At 26.4% G+C, this 23,327-nt stretch overlaps 7 protein-coding genes across 7 annotated transcripts; 4 read left to right on the plus strand and 3 right to left on the minus strand.

The window, feature by feature from the left end:
- Positions 1-268: 268 nt before the first annotated feature.
- cand_022160 (uncharacterized protein) lies at positions 269-3,505 on the minus strand (the record flags this gene model as incomplete). The annotated part of the gene is made up of 1 exon (XM_067212446.1): positions 269-3,505. The coding sequence occupies one exon, from the start codon at positions 3,503-3,505 to the stop codon at positions 269-271; it is 3,237 nt and encodes a 1,078-aa protein (XP_067068719.1).
- A 609-nt stretch (positions 3,506-4,114) lies between these two features.
- cand_022170 (uncharacterized protein) lies at positions 4,115-6,850 on the minus strand (the record flags this gene model as incomplete). The annotated part of the gene is made up of 1 exon (XM_067212447.1): positions 4,115-6,850. The coding sequence occupies one exon, from the start codon at positions 6,848-6,850 to the stop codon at positions 4,115-4,117; it is 2,736 nt and encodes a 911-aa protein (XP_067068720.1).
- Positions 6,851-7,095: 245 nt separating this feature from the next.
- On the plus strand, positions 7,096-7,557 carry cand_022180 (uncharacterized protein; the record flags this gene model as incomplete). Its single annotated transcript, XM_067212448.1, has 1 exon — positions 7,096-7,557. One exon carries the CDS (start codon positions 7,096-7,098, stop codon positions 7,555-7,557), a length of 462 nt encoding a protein of 153 aa, XP_067068721.1.
- A 1,674-nt stretch (positions 7,558-9,231) lies between these two features.
- cand_022190 (U2-associated protein SR140) lies at positions 9,232-11,827 on the minus strand (the record flags this gene model as incomplete). The annotated part of the gene is made up of 3 exons (XM_067212449.1): positions 9,232-11,241; positions 11,567-11,667; positions 11,800-11,827. 3 exons carry the CDS (start codon positions 11,825-11,827, stop codon positions 9,232-9,234), a joined length of 2,139 nt encoding a protein of 712 aa, XP_067068722.1.
- A 394-nt stretch (positions 11,828-12,221) lies between these two features.
- cand_022200 (uncharacterized protein) lies at positions 12,222-13,553 on the plus strand (the record flags this gene model as incomplete). Its single annotated transcript, XM_067212450.1, has 1 exon — positions 12,222-13,553. One exon carries the CDS (start codon positions 12,222-12,224, stop codon positions 13,551-13,553), a length of 1,332 nt encoding a protein of 443 aa, XP_067068723.1.
- A 1,349-nt stretch (positions 13,554-14,902) lies between these two features.
- cand_022210 (formin-like family protein) lies at positions 14,903-17,476 on the plus strand (the record flags this gene model as incomplete). Its single annotated transcript, XM_067212451.1, has 1 exon — positions 14,903-17,476. The coding sequence occupies one exon, from the start codon at positions 14,903-14,905 to the stop codon at positions 17,474-17,476; it is 2,574 nt and encodes an 857-aa protein (XP_067068724.1).
- Positions 17,477-18,323: 847 nt separating this feature from the next.
- Positions 18,324-23,138, plus strand: cand_022220 (uncharacterized protein; the record flags this gene model as incomplete). The annotated part of the gene is made up of 1 exon (XM_067212452.1): positions 18,324-23,138. One exon carries the CDS (start codon positions 18,324-18,326, stop codon positions 23,136-23,138), a length of 4,815 nt encoding a protein of 1,604 aa, XP_067068725.1.
- Positions 23,139-23,327: the final 189 nt, after the last annotated feature.

Consider the following 23,327-nt stretch of genomic DNA (forward strand, 5'->3'; position numbering starts at 1 on the left):
AATAAGTCAAAAGATTTGAAATTATAGTTTCTAATATTATAATTAATGGAAAAAATAAGATGTAGATATTTTCTTATATAGCTTAGTTTAATAATTAATTTAAAATCAATACCCTCGTTATTTCGAATTAAAGTTATTTCTTTTATAGATATATTTTGTAAATAAAATTTGTTTAGTGAATCTTTACCTTAAATATACTAACCTATGTAGAATATATGAATAACAATAATAATAATAGAATTGGATAATTATCTAATTCATCCATAAATTAAGTTTTATTTCTTTTACTAGGCTTATTTTTAGGAATACATTTACGTTTAGAATTAGATTCAGTAATTAAATCAGAAATTTTTCCATTTAAACTTTCTTTTTCAAGAATTTTCAAAACACTATTATTTAGAGATGCTACATTAATTTGATGATGAATTAAAATATGAAGATATTTATTAAGATTTGAAAGAACAGCTCTGATATTATAATTTAGAGTTCTAATTAATCTTGGGTCATTTACATTTGACCAATTCCCATAATTATAATCTTCACCTTCAAGAGCTATTTGAGGAGTAATACTATTCATTAGACTTATCCAATGTACAAAGTGAGTTTGAACTAAGTATAATACAACTCTAACTAATGGCTCAATATTAATACAAAGAAATTCTTGTTCAATATTTTCAATATCCTTACTATTTTCAGATTTTAATTTTACAACTGAGTTATTCATTCCATAAGATATATATTGATCATATATACTTTTTAGTACTTGTTCAATCAAAATTAGTAATTTTTCTGCATATAGTAATGGTAAAGACCAAATAACTTCTGTTAGATAATTTGAAGATATACATTGGATAGATTTATATACATATTCATATAAATTTTTATCTTTAATCTCTAATGGACATTTAGGAGGTGTAATATGTACTTCTTTAAAACTATCTTCATTAGCTTCCTTTTCTGCTTTTATCCATTTACATAGATCAACATAATAATTATATGCTATATCAATAATTTCCATGAGTTTTTCTGTTGATTGAATTGATTCTATAGTTTTTCTAGTAGGTCTCATCATGAATACTGCTGGATTTGAAATTTCATTTAATATATCATCTCTTAATATTTCTTGTTGAAATTGCTCTTCCATATCTTTTTCTCTTTCTTCCTGTAAAAAAAGTTGTCTTTCACTTCTTCTCCATATTCTCATGGAACGATCCAAATTTCCACATATAATACGATCTCCATCAAATGATAAAGCTAAACTTACTATTGGAACAAGTCCATATGTTGATTTCTTGTGTAATATAGTAATTAAATTTCCAGTATCAATATCCCAAATCTTCAGTGATCCATCACGAGCTGTACTAACTACATAATGAGTATCATATATAAATTTTACTTGAGTTATACATTCTTCATGAGCAAAAAAAGAACGCTGAATATTACCAAAATCTAATCCCCATATTTTTATAGTTTTATCAGCACTACCAGTAACTAATATTGTACTATCAGATGAAACATCCATACAAGGTACTGGAAGTTTATGACCATATAAAACTAGGAACTGTTTATATGTATCAGTATATAAAACTTGTAATGTATTATCTAATAATGATACTATAAGATAACGACTATCTGGGGTATAAGATATTGTAAGTCCTTCATCTATTAAAGGAATTGAATTTTGAAGTTTGAAAGATAACAAATATTGGCCTTTTATTCCAGAATCTTTCATTTTAAGATTATATATATTCAATTTCTTATCTTGCCCTACAGAAGTAAAAGTAACTTTATTTGGATGAAGAGCAATTGCTTGTATTGAACCTTCATGTGCATTATCTAAAGATTGTTCTAAGGAACAATTTAGAAGACTATGTAGTTGTATACTTGCAGACTTTGTTCCACTTATAGTATATTCATTTCCAGGTACAATAAACCCACAAACTGGGGATTCTGCTATTATAGATCTTACACAAGAGAATGTAGCCATATTCCAAACCTTTATACTATCATCACCAAAAGAGACAATAAATTTATCATCTGATGAAATTTCTAGTGCTCTAGGAATACCACGATGCCCCTCTATTTCTATTCTTCTTAAAATATTACAGCATATATTAGAATCCTCTATATCTTCATATTCATTATCATTTCCTTTAGATTTATCTAGTTTTGATCTCCAATTATTTATAACTGACTCTTCAATCTGAATATACTTTATTGTATTATTTGCTAAACAAGTTAAAAAAGAATTATTCCAAGATTGATAATCAATACTGATTAGACGTGTTCCAATTATTTCTTCTTCGGGAAGTAAAAGCATTTTTGGAAATGTTAATATTTCATAGTTACCAAATAATAATTCATTATTATTGATATCATCTAATTTTCCCAAATCAGGATCTTTCTTAGATTTCCTTTTTAGAAATTTATTAATTCTTTGTGTAATTCTGGAATATCCCAAATAACCAAATGTTTCTATAGAATTTTTAGAGGAAAATGCAAATATCAAACCAGAATAATCATCAGTTAAATTTAGTGAATTTTCAACATAATTAAACCATTTAGCAGCTAATTTCGTGATTTTAGTATTGTTTCCAGTTGTAATTCTTGGTATACTACCATGATATTCTGCAAATATTGATGTATTATTCATATCATCAGAATCTTTATTATTATCTACTTTAGTTACTCTATCATTTGGTAAAAGTTTTTCTTTAGGGATACCTGTAACATTTGAATTTAATCTATACAATGTAATATTTTGACTTGTTCCTGCTACAATAATACGATTACATAAAGGATGAACTAAAATTGAGTTTATTTCTCCTTTATGTTGAGTAAGAGTCTGAAGACAAAATTCCCCAGTTATATCCCATAATTTAACTGTTCCATCTTTACTAGAAGATATTAAAATATGTGGAGTTTCCTCTAATTTCACAATATTATTATTTTCCTCACATGAATCCCATAATTTTATTTTATGAAGGAATTGTATGTCTGTAATTTCATTTATATGACCTATATAACGATGTAAACCAGTACCACTTAATATATCCCATATAATAATATCAGTATCATAACTTCCAGTTGCTAAATAATGACCAATTTTGCAAAATCTTAAAACTGATATACTCTTTTTATGACCATGGAATGTATGTATAATATCTCCTTGTTCTATATTCCATATTCTGACACTTCCATCTGAATATCCTGCTGCTATTATATCACTTTTTGTCGGATGTCTACATAAAGATGTTACATAATGTATTGTAGAAGATATTCCTTCTACTGAATATATATTGTCTCCTATATCTAACTTCAATTTTTTATATATTATACCTTTTTCTAAATCTAAAATTAAAATTATTTCACCTGAAATAGTAATCCCATATTTTCTTGGGTTATTTAAATCAGTAGATAATAATAAAGCTCCATTAGAGTAATTAGGAGAGCATAAAATCCCATAAGATGCTTCAGGTAGATACCTCAAGTATGATTTAACCATTTACTCGAATATAATTCTTTCACCCTTGAATAGCAAATTATCTTAAGAGATATTTAGAAAATCTTGAAATATTACTTGAAGCAGTTATAATTACAATTTCCAATTAATAGTCAAATTTTGAAATATTATAGCGCGCTATGGGGTCTACAATTAGTTCTTAGGAATAATGACAATAGTGAATCTTTCATTTTAACTATCAGATAATAGATAAAAGGGTAGGTAATTTAAAAAAAAAGTAAGATTATATGGAATTAATTAAGGAATTTACAACAATATAATATTAAAAAAAATATTTAAGAAGTTCAATAGACTAAATTTATATTAGTATTAAGGTATCTAAATATTTCTATTAATATTCATTTAGAGTGCAGAAAATTCTTAATCTAAAAGTTTTATTTACATATTTAGATAATTATAATCAAATTGTCAAAGAGACTGCAAATGATAAAAAAGATAATAATTAGAATAATAATTCAAAAGGCAAGAGAATAAATAAAGAAAAATTTAGTAGACATCATATAATGACGGTTTATATTACTAACTGATGTTAACCGCCAAAGTAGACATGTTTTAGTATTTTCAAAAAAAGTGAAATCTAGAAATAGTTCATTAGACAGTACCTATATTGGAGATATTTAAATTATTATCAACTTGATTTTGTTGTCTGCCCTTTAGAGACCACACAGTCGATGTTGTATTTATTGGAAATGCGAATTCATGTAAAATTCTTCTCCAAATAAGATCTGGAATATTATTAAGAAAATTAATAAGGGATACTGCATGTTGTGATTGTGTATCAATGATGATATTTTGCTCTTTATCTACTAAATTATCTTTAGAGGTACACCACCATTCATTGCAATTATATGATTCAATACATTTCTGTATAATATGATGTTTAATATTATCAATAAATGAAGTAATAGTAAAGACATCATCTCTATTATTTAATCTTAGGTAACCAATAATAATACGTCTAATTCCATCAATACGTGGATCACCAATACTAGATATAACCCATATATCATAATAGATACAAGTAGCAACAGATTCTAATGCCTTGTTAAGATCTTGTTGATGTATTTTAAAATTACCAAATTGATTATTAGTTATTCCTAATTCACTTACTTGTCTCATTGGATATTGGGCATGGCTAATATTTGGTGGAGCATAAGAAGGAGCAAAAAAAATTTGGCAAGAAGTACTTGATAAAATTGAAGTATTATTATTTGGGAATCCTCGGTTAGTACTAAACTTTTGAGATTGTTCTATTTGGATCGAAGATTTTGCAGAATTATTTGTCCCACTATCTAAATTATTATTATTATTATTATTATTTGGGTTATTATAATTTAAAATTAGAGATGGATTACCTAATGACATTACTTGTAAATGATATATACATAAATTATGAATGTCGATAATACTCCTAGCACCATATGTTCGTAGTATATAGCTAACTAGAAGTTGTAATTGTGAATTACTTATACTTGTAGGTGATGTAGAACTGTCATTAAGTGCTGTAAGTGTTATATTGACATTTGCCCTATTTTGTCTGATATATTGAACTACATATTTTTCCCTATCATCCCAATAATTTTTCCAGTATTTATATTCCTGTGGAAATTCTTCAATAAAATTTCGATCTAATGAGAATTTTGGATACCATGCTGTTGATTTATATATAGCAAGCTCTTGTAACATACTTGTAACTTTAATTTGAGGAAGATCAGTTGCTACTCTGATAGGTTCTCTATTAAGTCCTGTATTTTCATCTCTCTGTAATAAAACTAGTATTAAATCTCTACAACATGCTTCATATTCATTATATAGTAGATCGGATCGATATATCCAATTTCCTGATACTAATACACAGTATTTCTTTAAATGATCTATAATTATTTTATCATTTATTTTTCCCTCTGGAATATTCCCAAAATCATTAAATTTATAATTTTTATTTAATAACTCATTAGTATTTATATCAATTGAAGATGTTTCAAAATTTAAATTAGTATTGTACTTTGGAATTCCATTAATAATTGTATATATTCTATTAAGTATATATTTAATCCCAGAAAATGAAATAACTTGATAAACTAATGTTATTCTTTTTATCTGATCTTCTAAAGTCATTTTATAAAGTTCTCTGAACGATAGTGGGCCTTGATGAAACCAATCATCAAAAACTAATAATTTTCCTGGTATTCCATGATTAGGAAATTCACCCAAGTTCACTTTACAATTTGCAAAATTTTCTTCAGTTCCACCAAAGTTGTAACCTACACATCCACCTAAGCTTGATATAGGGCATATAGGAGGATATTGATAAGAAGTGTATATTTTAGGTAAACCTCCTGTTCTTAAAGAGGGGAGGACCTGTCCACTACCACCAAATGGAATATGCATTACAGTACCTGTAGGGCTTCTTATTATACCACATAATATATCAAGATATCGTGTTAAACTGGAATCAAATAATAGTTTGTTATTTCTTAATTGAATTGAATGTACAAGCTGTTGTAGTATTGTTCTATTATCAGTATGATGTAATGATATACTTTTATAGGTACTTTTTGAATCTATTAGCTCATAAATATTAATAGAATTTGGCCAAATTAGAAAATCATCAAAATTTTCTTCACAAAGTAGTTTAACTAATTCTTTTGATTCATATGAATCACTCTCAAATAAACATGGAATTTTTATCCAATTTTCTACTCCATTAGTTAAAAATTTATCTTGATTTATAACTGATTCTGAAGTATTGCTTAATGATGGATTACCTCCACGGTTCATAATTAAATTATCAAGAGATAAATCTCGCTGTTCATTGTCATCTATATTTCCAGTATTTCTTTCGACGTTACCAACAGTAATAGATGAGTTAGACTTTCTCAAATCTATATGTGAAAAATTTGGACGAAACTGTTGAATACTAGATATAGGAGTTATATATAACTTTTTCTTTTCATGATTAATATATCCTGCTATTAAGCTACTAGCTGTAGATAAGCAAGACCTACTATTCAAAGTGTATAAATACTTATTCTCAGTATTATCATTATTAAATTCATTGAATATTCCAGATTGATCCTGTTCCTTACCTAATAGTTTATCATCTCCATGTACTTTTTTTTTATTTTTAGTATAGTATGAAAGCTGGAATGCACTTCCATCTAGACGTAAATATGCTGATTCCCATCCATTACTAGGAGATCTATTAGCTGGAGTTAGAGGAAACTGGAATACATGGAATGAAACATCATTAATATGTGATAATATAACATCATACTCTTCTAAAATATCATCCTCATAATCTTCTTCTAATTTTTCATTATTCATTCTTATATAGGCTTAATATTATTCTCAGAAGCACAAGTTGAAGTTTTAATTGACCAGACCCGTTATATCAAAAACTACCAATAGGCGCCTAAATACATTGTTAAGATGATTTAACTTACAATAAAGATCCTGAACAAGTATCTTTGTGATAGGACAACTAATTTTTAGCTAATTTACATAAACATTTAGAGATATAAGACAAATAATTTGTACTTTATTGGAGTTTTTCCTTAAGATATATTTATATGAAGAAGGATGGCTTATTAAATAGACTTACGCTTATTTCAGTGAACGATCATAGTAAAGTAGCTCTATTTAAGCGTATAATCAGAAGTTTAAATGAACCTAACATATACTTGATTGAAAGAGCTGTTTTCTATCTTCCAGAAAATTTTTGTAGACATATTTTGCAACAGACTCTCGCAATTGTTAGAGATGGAGGTTATAGGACTTATGATAACTCTCGCTTCAAGAGTCCTGGAGGAATATTTTTGAGAATACTTAAGAATAGTATTACTAAGGATGAATTAAAGCTAATTTGGAATACTAAGAAGAAAAAAAAGAAACAAGAAAACAAGAGAATAAAAAATCAGGATGTATCTTTAAGTAGAACTATGAAAAATACATATTCTGATGAAGAAGGAGCCTTATCACCAATATCTATACTTGCAGATGATTTACATGATACTCTACTTATTAAAAACTGATCATAGATCTAATTAGCCTAAATTAAAAATGAATATTGCTTATGTTTTCCTATTTCTGTTTTATACTATGCAATCTAGTTTAAGATTTAATATTTTAAATAAAATTTAAATAGATCACTATTACAAATATATCACTGAAATAAAAAAAAAGAAAATTGGATGAATTTAAATATTTAATTTGTTTATACATTTTAGATATGATATCTTCACTTTAGTTATGATAATCTAGAATATTCTAAACTTTATATTTACTATTGAATTTGAGAATGGGAAATGATACTGATGTTATTTTAAATTATTATTTTATTTACCTTTCGAAATATTGTATTATATTACGTACATATTTTTAAGTATTAAATATAAATATTTAGAAACTAAAAAGTGATGGTGATATAAAGAAGTTTTTAATGTAGCATTATTAATCACTAAAATCAATCTAGTGTAATCCCAAGCTAGTAGAAAATAAAAAAAACTTAACAGCTAAAATATAGTGTAATAAGAAATATTTCCAAATATATATATTTCTTAATTCTATCTTTAAAATTAATATTTACTAAATAAATGTAGTGTTTTTAAGGAAATATTCGAACTTAGATAATATTAAGTTTGTTTCTTAATAAAAGTAATAAATTTTTTCTTTCCTTCAGAATTAATTCATTGGTAATATAATATTTAATCTATATTTCTTATATTTAATAGTTTGACTTTGAAATTAAAAAAATAAATCTATTAAATAAAAATAAAAAGCTTTAACAATTGAATATAAATAAGGTATTGAATTTAATTCAGTTAATGTTAATAATTTAAAAATAGTATTCTATCTTAGATATAAATAAGAATAATTTTAAAAGAAAAAAAAATTTAAGCAATTTCAGCTTATATTTCTTTAAATAAAATTTACTTGATCCTTTATTAAGGTAGTGTAAATTAAGATCAAAGCTATATTTGATATCTATAAATTTATTTGAGCTAACTTTAATTGTGAACCAAGCAATAAAAAAAAAAAGATCAGCTGTACATATTATTTATTTCCAGTTTTAAATGGTATGATTATCCCTATATTTAGTGTTCATATTGTTAACTTTACTATTATTATTATTATACTGATATATATATATACAAATCTTTAAAGTATTACTTTTATTATATTTATTTAAATATTATCTATATATTCCAAAAGATGTATTAAACCTTAATTAAATTCTTCACAATTCAATAACCAATTAAAGTTGACTTTATAAAAGTATACTAATAATAAGTGACCTGTAATTTTAACTGCTAATTAGATACAATTATTTTATAATCAAGATCTCATTAATTATAAGTATCTATAATAATATGGTATTATAGTAAAGTATTAAACAGTATATTAAAATTAAATTGTTAGTATTCATCATAAAAAAAACATTGTATAATTTAGGTATGAACAACTTGATTTAGATTAGAATATATAATTAACCTTTCCTTTATAAATTTGATTTTAGTATATTCCTAAAAATTTTAAATTCAGATTAAACTGCCTGTTACCAAAAACAATGAGTTTTTCCTAAAATAAATATATAGTTATTATTAATAATTACATTATAAATTTATGTAAAATACTTTAAAATTGAATCTCCAAATATTAATTTCAGTATATACTTTTGTATAGTGTTTTAATAGTTAATACTTTGTCTATTCTGCAAACATATCTTCACTATCTTCATCAGAATTAGTCTCAACTTTGCTTGGACTACTTAATTCAATATCTGCACTTTCCTGGTTTTCATAATTCTTGGTATTGTCATTTTCTTTTAATTCCTCCATTTCTGATAAATAAATAAAAAGATTTCCATCTTTTAAATGATCACAATAATATAAGAAAAATGCCATCCTATGAATAGCCATAGAATTCCCAAATAAATACACAGGTGGTAGAACCAACCCCTTGCCAACCCACTGGTATTGTAGATAAATGTTTAAATTCTTATTGAATATTTTGAAATAATCAGACCATAATTTCCAAAGAATTGGTCTTAAATAAAGTGGCCATTCAACAAGAATGGATAAAATATCTTCTCTCAGTAAATCACCATCAATTTCAGGATATCTAGATTCAATATTTACTTGAGTAAAGTGTTCAGAATTTATATTATTTTTCATCTCATAAAAAAACTTATCAAAAATTAATGTAGATTCTAATCCATATATATATGATATTGGGTAAATATTCCAGCATAACCAAATCCTTAGGATATTTCTAGTATGTTTAATCATTTTATTTTCTATTAATTTCTCATATTTTGAGTTGTTTAAGTATGAAAAGTGAGCAGTTATATAAGGAAAAAGTTGGGAAACCAGATTTCTGTATTTCCAGGTTCCTGGTTTAGATGAGTATGAGTTATATAATATATCCGATATTGCATATAATATAGGTAATTCATTATTTGGAGAAAAGATAAGTTCTTGTATTAATTTATCTAGTATATTAACAGAATATAAATCGGCATTATCAATTGCAAATTTCATAAGATTAGCAATCTTTAAACGATCAGTAGATAGTTCATCTACTAAATATTTAAACTCATCCATTATTTCTCCATCCATTATTTCTCCACCAAGCTCACGATATAACCTTATCATATAAGGTTCATTTTTTGATATGTCATATAAAAAATCATTAATAGTATCTATATATTTATTATCAGTATCACTACTATTGCTATTTTTAATTTCATTGTTACATATAGTATTAGGAATATTCGTATCATTTATGAGTTTACAATCATATTTATTAATTTTATTATCAATATTTTCAGTGTGGTTAGGAGATTCTAATTTTCTAATTATATTACTAGGTTTAATATTATTTTCTCTTCTTGATATATTTGAGTTGGTCCACAGCCAAGATAATGGATCATCTATAGAGTTGTAGGATGATAACCAAAGTTCCAATTTACTTCCAATTATCCGAAAATAATCCATCTTTCTAATAGAATTGCCATTCTCTACTTTTTCTTCTAAAGGAGGAGGATACCAAACTGTACCATTCTCAACCATTCTAAATGGTTTGACTCTCCAGTGTTTATGTGAATCTCCTTGTAAAAATGAATATACTCTCCAACGGTAATAGTGGTGAAGTGGTGATGATATGAATAAAAAGTTAAATAATGGATTTTCTAATTCATTCTTCATTAGTAATTGTTCAAAACAATATCCAAAATAAGCAACAAAGCGTGAAGTTAATCTAATAAGAGCTTTCTTCATTTCATCATTGGGTACCTCAACTCTTATTATAGTGCAATTATTATAATCTTCTGTATTTATATATTCTTTTATTATTTCTGAATCAATTTGAGTATCAAGTTTTTCAATTTTTTCCTTTGGATTAGGAATAGAACCAAGGTATTCCTTTGTAGAAATATTTAAGGATTTACCCCAGCTTAAAGATAATGGAAGTCCATCTATTAATCTACCATTTAATGATTTTAAAGCTTTCTCAGCAGATTTACGATCGTAGAAGCAAACAAATCCTGAATTATTATAAGTTCTCCTAATAATTTTTACAGAGGATAAGTCACCATATTCTGAAAATAATTCACAAAGATAAATTTCATCAATATATTTAGGAATATTCCTTATAAAAATATTTCTTGAGGTCTTAGCATCAATATCATCCAAATTCAATATATAATTTGTCGAATTCTGGAAATTAGGAGATCAAAAAGAAAAAATCTCAGTAATGTTATCATTGAATGTATTACTTATACTTATTGGTAATATAAAGATTTATGGACTAATATTTTAGCAATTATTAATCTCCCTAATTCAAAATAAGGTCTATAATATTGCTATAATATTTTGTATTATTCATTATTTAGTTAATAATTTAGCCCATGCTATATAGTACAACTTGTTATCCCCCTATTATGACACCTAATTTCTTGTTTATAAAAAAAACAGGTAACACCTCAATAGGGGAAATTATCACTATTCACCAAATTTATTGGATTTATTAAGAGAAACTTACCATGTGTTTACTATCCAGATCTCTTAATTGGGACTCTTCCACTATTAAGTCTATTTCACGGACTTTTCTACGTTTATTAACTTCAAAATTATAGTCTACATCTGACCTATATATTGCTAAAGTTATATTTATAAGATTTCAATAAGTGGAAATGTTCCAATTATTATTTTTAAGAGTTTGTGTCTTAGCTAATACTATATTAAACCTTTATAGCTAAGGTATTGTGAACATACCCTCTGAACTATAACCAAAATTCTCCATCTCTTACTCATTTATATACTTATGCCTTAGTAACTGTTTATATCTTGGGATATTGACTATTTTTAGTATCATCTGTACTCTTTAAAATATATTCTATTCCCAATTATTCAGAATTTTTTTAGCGCTTTTTTATGGCGCCATGAAAATTTATTTTCATGTATATTAGACTAGACAAAAGGAATTATCTGCAGTATTTAATAATATTAAACTGAAATATTTTCAGATTATATACAATAATAAATATCCTTTAAATATTATATAGTCACATATAAATATACTGTTATTAAAATCTACTCAATAATTTATTTACAGGCTAAATAAACTTCTGTTAACAAATTTTATTACATATTTGGATTTTTTTAATGGATACTAATAACTTTGATTTCCTGTACATATGTTTTTGAGTTCAACTCCATTCAATCCTAGACCCTTAATTCGTGTAAATATAAGGGATGATTTAAGTTTCGAACAAAATGTTGATCTATTTGTTGAGAAACAACTTGAAAAGTATAAAAAACCAGAACAATATTGGGTAAGACCTGGTCTTCAATATTATGGTAATTTATTGTGTGGAAGAAGGATAAATTTGGAAGTTATACCAAATTTAAGAGATATCTCACTTTTTACTAAAATGCCAAATTTTAGACAGCATATACTTTATAGAGGAGGTAGGCCTGGTAGCACTGAACCTGATAAATTGAAACATTCTATTCGTGATGTATTGGGTATAAGGAGTATTATTGACTTAAGAGGTGAAACAATATTTGATGATGAAGCATTAACAAGTAATGAAACATTTAGTCGGACTATAATTTGGAAAATGTATACACCAATATATAACCAATCGGATATTGAAGAATATATTAAATTTCATGAAAAACGAATGAATTTTGAATATTCAAATATTGAAGAAAATAATTTTTCTAAGAAAAATAAATTAGATATAAAATCTCACGAAGAATTATCATATGAGGATAAATCAAGATATATTATTGTAGTTAGTATTAAAGATTGGAAATATCCTTTTAATCTAAATTCATGTGGAATTAATGAAGAGTCTAAATGTAGAGGTATAAATTATACTCATGAAAAATCTAAAATTTGGCACTATTTTAATTGTTTTTACCGTAACAAATTAGCTAATGGATCAAATTCTAATGAAAATAAATTTAGTATACTTAATCCTATAAGTTCTCTTGATACATCTGAAAATTGTTATGAATTTATATCTTTATTGGCCTATAATTTCTTAAATTTATTTTCATCCAAAATGGCACATTCATGGTATATGAATCAATACATATCTAAACGATCAATGGATGAAATTTATTTTTCTTTACTCATTAGCGCTGCAAACTCTATTTCAACTATTCTTAAATTAATAGTAGTATCTCATCCTCCAATCCTTATACATGGAAGTCTTGGAAAGGATAGGGTTGGAATTATAGTGGCTATTATATTAGGTACTTTAGGTATATCTGATGAATGCATTATTAAAGATTATTGTGCATCAGAAGCAGGCCTTTTAGATCTTAGAGATATAATAAATAAGCAACTTGTATGTGAAAATTTACCATTATATTTAGGGAAATCTAAATCAAGATATATTTCAGGTTTGTTGTTCAAGGTAAGGCAAGAATTTGGCTCTATTGAAGGCTACTTAGATTATATAAATTTTTCAAGTGAATGGAGAGTTAAACTTATTGATAAGTTTCTTAAATATTAACATTATTTTATATAATTTAAGATAATATATCTAAATTAAAGTCCCTTTAAACAAATATATATTTTGATTTTAATTTTTCAAATTTATTCTTTTATATAATTGGAAATAACAAGAATAAGATTTTTTGTTAATAATTAATTTTAGTAAAAATAAGTAATTACAAATATATTTTAAAAATATTTTATACTTATTGATACTTTCTCATATTTTCTTCAAAGTACTATATAAAATATATTCAGAATTATCCATGGAGATTTAAATATTTTTCTTTAAAGGAGATCCCTTTATTGTATACTTATTTGTTATTTTATTGTGAAATATATCAATATACAATAATAAAAATGTTATATACTTACATATTTAAAATATTTACAGCCATATTTATAATTTTCAAATATGTTAAGTTACTCTAAACAAAAATAAAAAGTAGATTTCTTTAAGAAATAAGTTTTTTAAAACAATTTTAAAGTTTTAATATTACACCAAAATATTCATTTTAGTAATTTGTTTCATATATTTTTTCTCAAATAATGATTTCTTCTCTACTTTTTGGTTCTTGAATCTTATAAATTATACCTAGTATTTATCTTGATATACTCAATGTTTTAAAAGGATACTTTATTACTAAACATAAGGTAATAAAATATATAAAAGTGACAAATAATATATGATTAGAATAAAGAAAAATTTATTTATTCTAGTATTATGTAAAGTAATTTCTGTCTAATATTTATTTTAATATTAATATTATATTGAAATATTAAACAATATATTGTATATATCATTAGTTATATAAATATACTATTTTTCATAAACTAATCATAAATTTATTCTATATTACTAAAATATTAAGATTTTTAGATTAAGATGATATTTTAATTTTAATTATTTATAATGAGGCTAAAATTTGGGATAATATAATTTTAGGTATCAAATTAGATGGTATCTAATTTCTAAATATTCATACTTAGTCAAATAAAGGTTACAAGAAAATGTTAATTGCTATTAATTCTTAATAAAATAAGATTAATCTTCCGAAATTTCTGTATAAAGTTGAACACATTATTATAAATTATATAATACAATATCACCTTAAATTATTTAAAAATAATGAAGTTTCCTTAATTAAGATTTTGAGTATTAAATTTTCTGAAATTTTAGTCATTTTATAAAAAGTCAGACCCCGCTATATAATAGAGCGCATAAATTTATTATTTTGTAAATTCGTGTTAAATAACAATAGAGAATCCCATGAATGAAAATAATTAAGAAATCCGAATACTAAGTGATTGTATATTTCTATGTGATAGTTATATTTATAACATTTAATGTATTAAATGTAATTTATTATGGATTCTGAACCTGATAAAGATTTATTTTTGAACTTAGAGAATAAAACAGATGAGGAGTTACTTTCTTCCTTATTAAAAATGGTGGAAATTGATTCAGATAATGGTAAACTTATAGAGTTAATGAAGAGTGATCCTGAGAAACTTAATCGTATAAAGGAAATACTTAAGAAACAGCATCCTAACTTAATTAAACTTTCTGATAATACTACTAGCAAAGATACAACCCGACTACAGCCTTATGAAGATAAAAAAAAAGAAAGTAGCCCAATACCTTCTAAAAGATTTATAGGACAACCCCCAGGTCCACCACCTTTAAAATCAGCTTTGATAAATGGATGTCAGATAAGCAGTAATAATATAAGCATTAGAGGATGCCCTCCAAAAAAAGGACCACCTCCTCCTAAATTAAAAATGATAAGTAAAAATAAAAGTTTAAGTATGAAGAATAATCTTGGAAAGGTTGAATATTTGGAATGTTCACGTGATAATACATTTGATTGTGAATCAAATTTATTTGTAAATATAGACTTTGGTCCTACCCCTCCAATAGGATATGAGCCAAGGCGATTACACTGGTCAGTTATTACTATGAACAAAATTAAGGGTACTTTTTGGGAGGATATTCATAATGAGAAGGTAAATTTGAAACAGGAGACATCTGATGATTTAAATTTGGACCCAAATATACATAATTTTACGGTGGACTTTCAAAAAATCTTAGAATTATTTTTTGAGGATCGCAGAATAGTCTCTGATAAGATAGCCTATGATGGATCATTCACTAACAATAATTCGATATATAAAAAGTACAGGACTGTACTTGATTCAAAAAGATCTCAAAATGTTGAGATTGCTCTTAAAGCAATGCAATTAATAGATAACAATAACGAGTTTGACATGAATCCTATAAAAGAGATGTTAGGGTATAAGAGTGAGAGTTTATTATATGGTATTGATAAATTCTTAAATGGTGTCTCTAAAGAGAAATTGAAAATATTATTAGACTTATATCCGACAGCAGATGAAATCCAGCTACTAAAAGAATTTTCTGCTGATAGTTCTAACGCAAGTAATTTACCTTGGAGAATTTCTGAACAATTTATGTTAAATATCTTAAGTTTAAATCGTTTTAAAACTAGAGCTCATTGTGTATTAAGTATGAAAACATTTGAGGAAGAATACTTGAGTTGCGTTGAACGTTTAATTAAACTTGAGGATGCTGTTGATTATGTTCATAATAATTTATGTAGAGGTGGAATTTTACGTAATATTTTATATATGATTCTTAAGATTGGCAATTATTTAAATCATGGTACTAATAGAGGTCAAACTGTTGGTTTTCGTTTTCATTCATTGGACTTAATTAAAAATATAAAGTCTACAAAATCGAAATTAACATTATTGAAGTATATTTCTAAAGTAATATATGACCATTCTATAGAAATTAGAAATAAAATTGACAAGCTATCACATATATGTTCTGAAGCTGCTTCTGTAGATATTGAAGATGTACTAAAGGATATAGATGAACTTGCTAATAATATTAATATTATAAAGAAAGAACTCGAATTGAATAATACGGTTGAAAGATCACAAGAGTCTAATTACAGAGATTTATGTAATAAAAATAGTGGTGATACTAATGACAAAGGATTGAAATTATCAGAATTTGAAGTAGACTATAAAGTAGATACTGTGGATTTATATGTTAAGATGGTTGAAACATTTGTAATGAATTCATCTTGTCAGTTAGAGATTATTAGAAAACAACTTATGACTATAGTAGAAAAGTTAAGAAACTTACAGAATTATGCCGGGGAGTCTCAAGCTAAATCTGCATTAGTATCTTCAAGTAAACTTGGTGTACACAGTGGAATTGAAATAATTAAAATATGTGATGGATTTTTAAGATTAATTAAAGAGGAATTTATCGAATTTCATAATATAGAGAAAAAAAAAAAGGATAGAGAATTACGGAATTCAATCAGTGTTCGTCCATGTAAAGTAAAAGAAAATAACTCAAAAACTTCCAAATTAAGTAATACAATCAATAATTCCGTTGTAAATTACAACTCAAATTCTGAAGTAAATTCTGAAGTTAATAAAGATACTACTATTGTTAATCAGCATCATCAACTACTGCTAGATGTCTCAGATGTTATGCTGACATCTAATTCAAGTACCATCTCGTCATCTTCATCATCTTCTTCCTTATTTAACCCTAAAGCAGCTTCTTATCAAACTAGTCCTCATACCAGTGTTATTCAAACTCCTGTTCATAAAAGCAGAAATAATACAAGTGTAATAGAAAGTAATACTGACTCAAAATTTGGAGATTCTAGTCTTCATTCTGGCTATGATCAACTGAATTCGTCTGGAAATAGAATAAATACAAATTTTTCACAAATTTCACCTAGTAGTCATAGTAATTCAAATTCTCCCAATCCTATACATATTACATCATTATTTGGTGTTAATTCTATTATTAGCAATATAACATCACAAATATATGACCCTAATAAAAATAAGCAATCAAACTTCCCCCGTCAGAGAGACAGAAGAAAAGTATGATAAATATATGAAAAGAGCAATTATATAACATAAAATTACAAATTGGTAAGTAGAAGATACTCTGAAGACAAATATCTATTATAATAGCAAATTATATAAAATATTTAAGTATACTAAGTTACTCTAGAATTATTATTATTTCTAGGAATTGGGAGAGCAGTAATCTTATATATGATAAACACTAGATATCATAATTCATCTAATTTCCCTTCAACATGAAAAGGTATTTTGGAATTTCAGAAAACTTGTAATTAACAATATTATGCGGGTTTTGGCTATTTTTAATTTAAATGGACGGTGTTCTCGTTTTATTCTATAAAATTATACTTTTCACCATTTGATTCCTTTTAAAAGTAATCGATAACCTTTACTTAGTATCAGAGTCACTCTTTTATCTTTAAATTTTAATACTTTATATTTCTTAAGTTTTTGGTTTATATAAAGGAAGTTTACTCTTTTTAATATTAAAGTTTGTCCTGTGCAGAAATTATTTCCAACTCAGCTAGTTTGGAACTCACTTTTATCTAAAATAATAACTAATGCCTTTAAAACAAATTTATTCCTTATTTATTTAGGTACTTCAAACTTTCTAAAAATATCTCTAAAATTAATCTTAATTGACACTAGGTTAGAGTTGACATTTTGTGGGTTCAGGTCTTTTTGCCCGCCTTGTTTTATGCATTTCCGGAATTTTTAAAGATTGCTAATAAAGAAAGCTAAAAAAGTATAGGCTAAAAATCATTCAATTACTTTTTGTTTAGCAAAAAGTTGTGTAGATATATATGGGAATCTGTTTATATGGTATGTTATAAAGGCACTTTTGGCTGATTTTTTTTCCTTTTTTTAAATGGAGCTAGACAAACATCTGCAATTGAGAAATAATCTATACTTCTCTTCTCTAAAACTGTTTCCTGATGATTTAGAGTGGTTATCTGAGTATATTCCGGCAGTATCTAAATGGAAAATAAAGGTCTTACTTAAATCATGTGATGATGAGGATGGTAAACTACTTGACACCATTACTAGCATGAATACTAACAAATATCATAAGCACAATTCTAAAGATTTAGAACTTTGGGATGATATTAGGCTAACTGATAATGAAATAGCACAGTCTAGTTTGGAAAATACTGCTAAATCAGATTCTACCCCAAACCTAGAAGTAAACTCTTCTGTATTAGCAGCTCAAGAGCTGCAATTTATCCATACTGAGATAGATAGTGAAGTATTAAAGAATAATTCTAATAATTCATTGACGTCTAATCTAGAGTATCTTGATATGAGATACCCAAAAAATTCCATATCACGTTTACCATTTTCAATCAAAAGTAGAGCTAATACTCCATATTACGAAACAGAAATTACAAAACGATTAACAAAAGCTATAGAAATACCAAGGAAAATATTTCATAGAGATACAGAGGATTTTACGACACATCAAGAGCAAGAAGATATAGAATCTTTAGAAGATCAAAAAGAAATTGTCTATGAAGATATGGGAAAGCATCTACAGCTTCCCACGGATAACTATTTGAAACAAACCAAAAATACATCAGATACTGACAGTGCTAGGTTGTCTTTTTATTATACTAGTGAAAATATACCTAAAAAACATAAATTAAGTGGAGGGTCAAATAATTCTGCAGATACTATTTCACCGAGATTATTTGGGTTTTTAAATAGGAGTAAAGAAACCACTTTAAACAAACCAGATGCTTCAAATTCTCAAAATAAGGACGTGAAGTATAATGAGAAAACGACTAGAAAGAGGCAAATTCTGCATTCTAGAATAAGTAGTATAGGGAATTTCTCACAATATCCTGGTAACCCTAGTAAAGATCTAATTCAAGATAAACCAAGTATATACAAAAATCCTGGTAATTGTCATACATTGTGGGAATATTTACCTTTGGTTGCAGTATTAAATGCTTGTACTGGTATATTTATTTTATTACGTTTATCATCAGCTATATATCGATTCTCAATACTATCTTGTTCTATTACTCATGTCATAACATTTACAGTTATTGGAATTCCACTTCTACAAATGGAGTTTGCTTTGCGGAAAAAAGGACCAAAATATGGATTACTTCAGGCTTTAAGTTCACTTGACTACAAGTTAGCTGGTATATCTTTCTTAAATTTAACTGCAGTGATTATAGTTTTCATTTACTCATGTCAGATTATCAGTACGCTAAGCATTATATTGTATAGTGCACCTTCAAATAACTGGAAGTTAACAGAACAAGACTATCATGTCTGTCAAAAAATAAATAATAGTACAACAATATTTTATAATAAAACAGATATAAGTAAAGAACATTTTATGAATTTAGAGTCTACGTATAATGCTTACAATTTATGCTCAAATACTGCAGTATGTACCGTGATATTACCGTGGTGGTCTGTCGGTATACTTGAAAACCCTTCTAAAAATTCAGAAGATTTTATCCCCAAAAAAATTAAAGAACTACTTGTTAGTAAAGGTTTTGAGTATAAGCCAATGGAATATTTAAGAAATAAAACATCTATGGTTAGAACTACTGAAGCTTCTACTCCTAGTAATACCCTAAACTCTCCAATTTGGTGTATGGCCTCTAAGTCTAAAAAGCTTAGGAATACACTTACAAGAAATCTAAGTAACTATAGAGAATTGGAGTACTTACCAGTAGATGCTGCAATAAAAGATCCAAAAAGATACATTGACCATAGTCACATACCAATGACAGGGCCACCAAATACTTGGACACACAACTTAACAGTTCAATCTATTGGATTACTAATTACTTGCACTATCATGATAGTTATTCAGAATCACGGAAGTTTTTTCCATATGCTCTCACTCCTATCTTTCTTATCACTCGTTATTTTTCTACTTACTGCAACAATTCAAATTGTTGCAAATGGTGTTCAACTAAATATATTCTTGTCTTTAATTGGATCACATAGTGGAATATCAGATCTTTTAACACCTGCAGTATGGTATTGCGCTATACAGAATGCTTTACTGTTCTTTGGTACATCATTTCTTATTACCATGGTTCCATTGGAAAGTAGTAAGAAGACTTCTGGCTTGGGGCTCGCCTTCTTTAGAAAAGATAGGTTTTCCAAAGAAAGAGATGTCTTGATTCATGATAAGATTTATACTAAGAACAAAGCTCGAGAACAAAAAAGTGATTTAAATACTATCAATATAAATATAGAAAGTACTGAAGCTTCACCAGAACTTTATAGGTCACCAAGAAACAATATTCCAAACCTAGATGAAAATAGTGATAACTTAACTACTGGTAATTCTTATAATTTTACATACAATAAAGAAATTCCATTTCCATCACTTAGAAGCTCAATTCATGCTTCAGTATTTTATTTCATTTGCGTTTTCTTATCATTCTTGGTTATTTTGGTATCAAATTCTGCCTTGATTGCTTTATCTTATAATCCACCATCAGCTTCTCAATTAATCCCATTTTCAATAGCAAATATGTCTTGCACAACCCCCTCTTGCCAATCTTCATTTACTTTTAACGATACAATTAATATTGTATCAAGTGATAATATTCTTCAAACAATAGATTATGATAATCAAGAATGGAATAAGAATGGTCACAACTATAATAGTCCTATTTTTACGAATAATGAATTTTCTACAGGATCAAAAACTATCTCTTCAACGCAGCTAAAAGGTCATATTTCACTAAATAATGTCAAGGAGCTACAAAAAAGTATTCAGGACTGGTATTACTGGAATTTCTTACAACTAAAAAGTCAATCAATGATTTTAGGAGAGTATACAATCATTTATCTTATTATCTTGGCAGTTGAAAGTTCCCAAAGAATTCCGGATGACACTATTGTATTTTTCATATTAATTTTCCTTTCATATGCTATTTGTTGTGCTGCAATTTGCATCTCTATTATATTTCAGCATATATCTGTTGGATTTTATTATTTATACCTTCCTTTAATTGGCAAATCCAGTATTCACAAATCTTTTAAAAAAGATACTATTTCGAAGTATAGCAGGAATAAAAGAGTTTATAACTATTGTTCAAGGAATAAAAAGAAGACATTTATATCAGGATATAAGCAAAGTATTATAAATTTTTTTGAAGTGATTTATAATAAAATTAAAAAATTCTTTTATTTGTCATTCATATGGGCTAAAAGTAAAATATTACACTTTTTTGGTATTAAATCAAAAAATAAACATGCAAGAAATTTCGAGAAGAAGCAATTTATGTTCCAAATTTTGTTTATATTTTTAGCCTTTTTAATTGCATTTATAATTAATATTATATCAATATTCACGCCACGTTGGCCAGTATTGGATTCAAGTGATAGCAACTCAAATGTATATAATGGGTTGAGTTCAATATACCTTCCAATATCATCTGTTAATACTTTTTCATTAAATATTAACAACAATCTTTACACAGCTCGAAATAATCCAGTTATATTTGGATCACTAATAGATATACAACTTCTGAGCAGTGCTACAAATTGTATACTATCTGTAGCATCTGGTGCTGAACTAATTGCCATTACATGGTATCATCACATAAATATCCAAAAATTTATAGTTGGCAAAAAAGCAGTTTATATTCATGCAGCTGGATATTCCCTAGCTACATTAGTCATGTCTTTGGGATTCTTACTTGGAAGAATGGTTGTATTTTGTTCATCTGTACTAATATCAATAGTTGTATATACTATTTTTTTTTTTATTGCTCGCCATTACTCGCACAAAGCTTTTAGAAGAAATGAAAAATATGTAATAAGAAGGTCTATATATAAACCTACGTGGTGGTTATGTCTTTCAAATGTTGATATACTGAGAAGGCAGTGGAATTCACAAGAATTAGTTGATGCAGGTATGGCAGCTATTGTATTAAGTAAAAATGACAAAATCAATGAGAAGATGTACAATAATGTTAAAAATGAAAGTGAAATAGTATATTCAATCAATATTAAAAATACTGATAATCAAGACTTAAGTATTGTAAAACAAAAAGAGTATTCTAAAGGTCATAAACAATACAGAGAACAGTTTATACAAGAATATGGTCCCAAGCTGCAAAAAATTGCAGATTTCAATACTTACTGCAATGTTAGATCCAGACAACCACAATTTTCTTTCTTTTGGTTTATTATAGCTAAGTTTATTGCAACGATCTTCATTATGAGTACGATACCTGTAACTTTTACCAACTTTATTTATATCCTAATAAATAGATCAGATTGTTTAGATGGACTATTAACTGATTTTCAAGTCTTTATACAGCTATCAAATGGTCTCTATAAAGCTACAAGTATAGCTTTTAACGAGTCTATATTCTTACCCTTGCAAGTGATCACAATATCTATTATAAAGTATGTTGGGATATTACTGTCACTCATTTTTACTATATATCTTTTTTGTAGCAATAGAAGATTTAAGTGTGGGAATCTTGAATTCCCAAATGAAATCTCTTCTATAGGTGATATATATCCTTCCTTCTCAGACAATTACTTGTATAATATATTAGATGATGTATATGAATTATTGCAAGTCCCAACCTATGGTGAATTATTACCACAATATAGAATACAGAATTATGGCAGATCACCTCAAGAACTTATATTATCAGTGATCCTTCTTCAAAAAAAGGTAACAACTTGAATATTAGAATGTGTTAATTGTGAAATGTGTAGGAATCCTTAATATTAAGAAGTTATCCAGATTGGGAACTACTAATATTATTCAATACTATAGTGTATATTATAAAATCTCGAAATAAAGAAGAGCACTAATTTAAAAATTAAAATAGAAGAATATCCTTAAAATCTAAAATTTACTATTTTAGACATA

Source organism: Cryptosporidium andersoni (genome assembly GCF_001865355.1).
Source record: "Cryptosporidium andersoni isolate 30847 chromosome Unknown contig_17, whole genome shotgun sequence".
NCBI lineage: Eukaryota > Apicomplexa > Conoidasida > Eucoccidiorida > Cryptosporidiidae > Cryptosporidium > Cryptosporidium andersoni.